The sequence below is a fragment of the Papilio xuthus genome, unplaced genomic scaffold (assembly GCF_000836235.2).
Source record: "Papilio xuthus unplaced genomic scaffold, Pxut_1.1 DF827680.1, whole genome shotgun sequence".
Classification (NCBI taxonomy): domain Eukaryota; kingdom Metazoa; phylum Arthropoda; class Insecta; order Lepidoptera; family Papilionidae; genus Papilio; species Papilio xuthus.
Window position 1 is genome coordinate 704,817 of NW_013530969.1, and position 7,462 is coordinate 712,278.

At 37.5% G+C, this 7,462-nt stretch overlaps 1 protein-coding gene across 1 annotated transcript; it reads left to right on the top strand.

Annotated features, from left to right (window-relative positions):
- The first annotated feature begins 64 nt into the window (after positions 1–64).
- Karybeta3 (karyopherin beta 3) lies at positions 65–7,098 on the top strand. Its single transcript, NM_001312326.1, is given in 18 exon segments — positions 65–149; positions 734–967; positions 1,203–1,345; positions 1,466–1,667; positions 2,033–2,158; positions 2,646–2,857; positions 3,093–3,324; positions 3,437–3,580; positions 3,656–3,775; positions 4,177–4,372; positions 4,530–4,682; positions 4,760–4,933; positions 5,038–5,342; positions 5,444–5,584; positions 5,715–5,934; positions 6,096–6,396; positions 6,502–6,715; positions 6,832–7,098. Coding segments are annotated over 18 exon segments (3,282 nt in total). The 5' UTR covers positions 65–68; the 3' UTR covers positions 6,916–7,098.
- Positions 7,099–7,462: the final 364 nt, after the last annotated feature.

Below are 7,462 nucleotides of genomic sequence, written 5' to 3' on the forward strand. Positions count from 1 at the left end.
CAATGGAACATTGAGCAGCCGCATTAAATTTTATGAAAAAAAATTGGGCCTTTTTGAAGAGGTTCAACATGGCAGGAGATCAGGCGCAGTTTTACCAATTATTAAATACATTATTGTCTACAGATAATGATATCCGACAGCAAGCAGAAGTGAGTATTTGTTCATTTTTATGAATTTCTTCAATACTTTGGTTAAATCATGTTGTTAAATTACGTATTAACTGTAAAAACTAGGCGTTATGGCCTCGTGTCGGAACGTGGTCATGGAGGACTATTAATTTAAAACTATGTTCGAACAATTTATAACGTTCAATTTTGTTAAGACAAGCTAATATATTGCATTGCAATGTAATGTGCTGATTATGCATTTTCTTAAAATACTAGTATGAGAAAACTAAATTATATATAGGCATGTGGGTATTCCCATACACGTTTTAATTAGTCTAAATAAAGTACGTAAAATTAATTGAGTTTCGTTAATGTTTATGAGATATTACATGTTATTTTCATTTCTTTTTAGTATTTGATAATATTTTTAATCATGACATCAGAAATAAATATACAGAGTTTATTATTAACAGTTTTTTATTTTAATATATACAATTTTAAATTGACATAATTTATATCTAAAAAACTAATATTAAAACTGTTTTTTATATGTATATTAAATTTTATGCTATACAAAATCTCGTTTCAATTATAAAATCACATGTAACAACACTATGTTTATTTAGGATGCTTACAACAACATACCGACAGAGACAAAGGTGGTACATCTAGTGGGGGCCATTCAAAATGGAGACATTGGTGAAGAAGCCAGGCAAACAGCAGCTGTGCTGCTGCGAAGATTGCTCAGTGCGGAATTCTTTGAATTTTTCCCAAAATTACCTTTTGATCAACAGACAATGCTTAGGGAACAGTTGCTACTTACACTTCAGATGAACGTTAGTCAGCAGTTACGCAGAAAGGTAAAGCACTATCATAATTTATCTTCCTTCCCCTCCATGCTTTCATGTAATTTCAACTTAATCATAGATTTAAATTTGCCTCAGTTTGAATCCAAAATATGCTGAGAAATGTAACTAATGAAAATCCCAGTTATTATCTATCTAAAAAAAAACTATTTTTCTGATAGTTGTTAATAGATGTTAATGACTCATGTTCTTTAAAAAGTATGACTAATAACTTATCTTTGTGTTTTAGATCTGTGATGTAGTGTCTGAACTTGCCAGAAATCACATAGATGATGATGGTGTCAACCAATGGCCTGAGTTTCTACAGTTCATGTTCCACTGTGCCAGTTCACAAAATCCTGACATTAAAGAGGCTGGAATAAGGATGTTCACGTAAGTTGAGAGAGGTTAAAATCACTTGTACAAATATTTGATACTAACATCATCAACACAATTCAAAAAGTTTCCATTTTACTATGTAAGTGCAGATTTATAATTACCATTCATTAACAGGTCTGTACCTGGAGTATTTGGAAACAGACAAAATGAAAATTTGGATGTCATCAAGCAAATGCTGCTGTCGTCTCTGCAGCCAACTGAAACGGAAGCTTTGCGCATGCAGGCTGTTAAAGCTGTGGGAGCATTCATCCTGTTGCATGACAAGGAGTCTGCAATACAGAAGCACTTCAGTGACTTGTTGCTGCCACTCATGCAAGTTAGTAATTTTTATTACCATTGTAGTATAACTATAAGCCTTTTATCACAGTAAAGAAAAATGCCTGTTAATATTTAATAAAGCTGTCCCTATCCACAATGTTTGCCCCACCTACAACACCCATGTTTTTGGTTGTTAAACCAATGTTTATAAAATATGCACATTAACTCCTACATGCGCTTTTCAATATGAAAAGTGTTTATTGCCAAGATGTGCTAAAGTATATTACATTGAGGATTTCGCTAACACTTTCCTGTTAATAGGATTGAGTTTGATAGTAGCCCTCAATACAATTGTTTTATCTATAATAAAATAATCTATTTATGTTTTTGCAACTATTTTAAAGATATATTTTATGTTACTAGGTGGTAGTACAGTCTATAGAGAAGACTGATGATGACTCAGCTCTTAAGGTTCTCATTGAGCTGGCTGAATCAGCTCCAAGGTTCCTGCGACCACAGTTGGAAACTATCTTTGAAGTTGGAATAAAGGTATGTGTAGTAATAGGATTCTGTCATATATCTCTGTATTATGTAACAATATTAGAAACCATTTCAGTGCAGATTATTCAATGTTAGATCATTAGCAAGTATTTTTTAAATAGATATAATATTGGAACATCTTATTAGGCCCTAATAAAATTTTGATTTGGTATTAAAACCAATAATATTTAGTACCTTAGGACCCACAACAAAAATTGTTGTGGGTGTTGCATTGCCTAAATTTTTTCTTCTATTCTATTAATGGATGGACAAAATTCAATTCATTTAAATTGTCTACATTTTGAACTGTGGTTGATTAAATCATTGTTTAGTTTAGTTGTGTTAGAAGTCATCAATGATAACATGTTATCATATTGCTAAAACAGTCATATGAAATATGATAACCTGATGTATGATTTAATTTTATTTAGATTTAATCATACTGCATTCATTTAAAATGTGGTGAGCAAATGTATGACCATTTTTGCCTTTGTAGGTTGTAGGGGACACAGAGGCGGACGACAACTGGCGTCAGCTCGCGCTAGAGGCGCTGGTGACATTGTGCGAAACGGCGCCGGCGATGGTGCGCAAGCAGGTGCCGGTGGCGATACGCAGATTAACGCCGCTCGTTCTCGCAATGATGTGTGAACTAGACGACGAGCCTGACTGGTCTGTGCAGGATGACGTAGCTGACGACGATAATGACTTGTAAGTCTAATTCTTCGACAAACAATATCTAGTAAGATTTATATTACTTGGTCAAGCTATCTCCAAATAGTTCTACCAGAATAAATCTTACAAGAAAAATATTGAGATAATTAGCATCTTTACTTGTCATAAGTTAAGGTGTCAGTCCCTCAATTACACATTGCAACAATATAAATATATTCAAACAACACTACATTTTTTTAAATTGTTAGAATAATAGCTTGTAAAATTTCAGAAACTATGTGACAGCGGAATCTGCACTTGACCGCATGTGTTGTGGTCTGGGAGGAAAGATAATGTTGGGATTGATAGTTGGGCAAGTGCCTGAGATGTTGAACTCTGAGGACTGGAGAAAGAGGCACGCCGCTCTTATGGCTGTCTCCTCGGCCGGCGAAGGCTGCCACAAGCAAATGGAGCAGATGTTGGACCAAGTTGTATCTGCTGTTCTAACTTATCTCACTGACCCTGTAAGTGTTAAGCTGTGTTGACTAAAGTTGCTAAAAGTAATGTAGGTGTATTCAATATCACCATGAGAGGTGTTTATCGATTTATTGTTTGACATTAATTTGTTATTTTCAGCATCCTCGAGTACGCTACGCCGCATGTAATGCGATTGGACAAATGTCTACTGACTTTGCTCCGAACTTTGAAAAGAAATTCCACAGCAAAGTTGTACCTGGTCTACTATTAGTGTTGGACGATAGTGAGAATCCTCGTGTGCAGGTAACTTATATAAGATTATAGATATTTGAAATTTAATTCTTAAATTAAGATTTAATTTTTTAATATTAACTTTAGGCGCACGCTGCTGCGGCTTTGGTGAACTTCAGTGAAGATTGTCCAAAACCAATTTTGACTCAATATCTTGGACCGTTGATGGGTAAACTTGAAATTATTTTGACCACCAAGTTTAAAGAGGTAAGCTGTTAAGTAAGCAATTGAATGTAAAAATATCTATTGCCATATAATTTTATGTATGGCATATTGTATGATGTATGAATTCTTATTGTGAATGAATGCACAGATGTAATCTGAATTTCCACATCTTGTGATTACGATACGGCTACGCCTATACGCATTATTTTTTATTTAAATATTTAATGGCTACTAACTTCAGATTCCAATGTTCGTTAGTGACAATTTTCACACATAGATTTTGTCACTTCCATAGCATTGGTAGAGTACTTGTGTCATTTGCTCCCTTCCTTGCTCTTTTATAGCAAGTTAGGGATCTCAGTTCACATACAAAAGTATTAAAAAATTAAAAGCTTTCTGTTGTTTAAATATATTTGCTTAATATGGTACCTATTTATTTACAGTTGGTGGAACGTGGTACCAAGCTTGTGTTGGAACAGATAGTAACTACAATCGCCTCTGTTGCCGACACAGTGGAGAGTGATTTTGTACAGTACTACGACCGATTGATGCCATGCCTCAAGTACATCATTGCTAATGCAACCACCGATGAATTGAAGACACTCCGTGGCAAAACTATAGAATGTGTCAGTCTTATAGGTCAGTTAGTAATATTTTGAACATTTTCTACCAAAATTGGTTAAAATGTTAGTAGCAGCAATTACATTTTGCATAATAAGCCTAGAAACTATTTACAATTAACAATATTTATTTAAAAATATACATGTCAATAAATTTTACGTTTTCTATTTCTTAGGTTTGGCTGTGGGTGAGGAGAAATTTATGGCAGATGCGTCTGAAATAATGGACCTTTTGCTGAAAACGCACACAGAGGGCGAACAACTGCCTCCCGACGACCCACAAACGTCGTTCCTAATCTCCGCCTGGTCGCGGATTTGTAGAATTATGGGTAATTGAATTTGAATAACAAATTAAGGGTTTATTTCTTTTCAAAAATAAATTATTCATTACTTTTTCTGTGTTTAGGCAAAAAGTTTGCTCGTTACCTGCCCATGGTCATGGAGCCTGTTCTGCGCACAGCTGCAATGAAGCCCGAAGTGGCTCTACTTGATAATGACGAAATCAAGATCATTGAAGGAGATCTTGATTGGCATTTTGTAACACTTGGAGAACAACAAAACTTTGGTATTAAAACTGCAGGTAAATACTAGAATTTAAAAAAAATCTATTTCAAAAAATAAAATAATATTAGGTATTTTATAATATTTGTTGGAATTATGCATAAAGTACACATAATTTCCCAGGACTGGAAGATAAAGCATCTGCCTGTGACATGCTTGTGTGCTATGCACGTGAATTGAAGGAGGAGTTTGCAGACTACGCTGAAGAAGTAGTTAAACTTATGGTGCCAATGTTGAAGTTCTACTTCCACGATAATGTACGCACGGCCGCTGCGGAGTCACTGCCCTACTTGCTTGAGTGCGCACGCACTCGCGGCCCTCAGTACATACAGGGCATGTGGGCCTACATACTGCCCGAGTTGTTGAAAGCAATTGACTCTGAACCAGAACAGGAGGTGCAAGTTGAACTTCTTAATAGTTTAGCGAAGGTAAGACTACTTCGCATTTATACTTATGAACGAAATTCAGCTTACCTTTTCCAATCGGGTTATTCAATTTCATTTCATGATTTTTTATACTTAATTTGTAGTGTATTGAGCTGTTGGGGACTGGCTGCTTGTCGACAGAGAGCATGGAGGAAGTGCTACGCATCCTCAACAAACTTCTCACAGAACATTTCAAACGTGCTACTGAACGACGCCAGAAGCGCGCTGACGAAGATTATGACGAGGTAAATTTTTTCTTATTCTTCTTTAAAATTTATAATTAAAATTAAACATAGGTAACATGTGATTGGTCACTTTTCGGTGTTTTTTAAAACAAAAATATTTTTGTAAATAACATGTTATCAATGTTTGCAGGTGGTGGAGGAGCAGCTCGCGGACGAGGACAACGAGGACGTGTACGGGTTGTCACGCGTGGCGGACGTGCTGCATGCTCTCATGTCGGCCTATCGCGAGAACTTCTTCCCGCACCTCGACTCGTTGCTGCCTCACCTCATCCAGCTGCTCGCGCCCGGACGCGCCTACTCCGATAGACAATGGGCTATTTGTATCTTTGATGACGTCATCGAATTTGGAGGTAATTGAATTTAGTTTGTTGGTAATTGGTTCAATCTTTTTCAATAGTTTTTCTTGTTTTGGTATTTTTCACCTTTTGTCACGCTTTGAAATACTTAAAATATTCATCACCACAATTTAAAAGAAGAATGTTAATTTGTATTTCGATTTTAATTTTTGTAGGACCAGCATGCATAAAGTACCAAGATATATTCCTGGAGCCGATGCTGAGTGGTCTGGTGGCGGCAGAAGCAGAGGTGCGCCAGGCTGCTGCGTACGGCTGTGGTGTGCTGGCTCAGTTCGGTGGCGTACAGTTTGCGGCGGCGTGTGCTCGCGCTGCGCGCCTTCTCGCCGATGTCGTTAACGCACCCGATTCGCGCAACATCGAAAACTTGAATGCGACCGAGAATGCTATCTCTGCTGTAGCCAAGATCATCAAATACAACCATACGCAAGTCGATAGAGACCAACTCATCACACATTGGTGAGTTTTACAAGTTTTTCTCGGCCCAACATGCTACTAGCTAGCAGTTAATAGATATTTCCTTTAATTGGAATTTTTATCTTTAAAAAAATTTTTGTGCGTCAGGTTAACATGGCTGCCGGTGGTGGAAGACGTGGAAGAGGCACCGCACGTGTACTCGCTGCTGTGCGAGCTTGCCGCCAGCGGGCACCCCGCATTGGCCGCCGCTGATGCCCCGCAACGTGTAGTCGCCACGCTTGCCGAGGCCTTCTTACACGACGCAGTGCCCACCGACAACCCGGTTTATGCACAGATGGTTGCACTTGCAAGACAGATACAGGTTAGTAATACGAAACTAAACTCTTTAGTAAAAAACAAGCGCTACTTTTTACTTCTAGAGCAGTGTAATTTCAAGAACATGAAAAGTCAATATCAAGTCGACCATTTGGTTTTCAGAGTAATGCTGAATTGTTCAACTCGTGCGTGATGCAGCTAAGCAGCGAGCATCAGGAGGCGTTAAAGATCGCGCTGTCTACATAGCCGCGCAGCCGCCGCCTCGCGCCGTAACGTGCTGCGCCGCGCCGCCTGTATTTATTGCCCGCCAGCTAGCTCGCGCAACGCAACGCCGGCCACTTCGCCCCCAATAGTACACTTCCATTCGTTAACCGCCTGCAGAACGCTGCTATTTCTATAAATATATTCTAAACTAATAATGGCGTTTAACATTGTTATTTATTTATACATATGAATTGTCTGTCCCTTACATAGTAAATGATTAGGATTAATCCTAAGTAAACAGCAAATACATTTTTACTTCTATCCCTTTGGTGGATTGTTCTTCGATCTCATACTTCATTAAAAAATCAGTTTGGGCTTAAATTGCTGTGATATATTTTGTACTATTTTTTTGAGGTTTAGTCGTGTTAAAGCGTTATAGACTCCTCGTTGACGTTTAATGTCGTTTCCCAATCATATGTTTTGGCCAATGTGGTGTAAATGGTTCAATTTTTATCATTTATACAGCTATGTTTAGTATAATATGAAGCAATAGATGACTAAACAATAGGGCTAGGTATTTGGGGTTCAT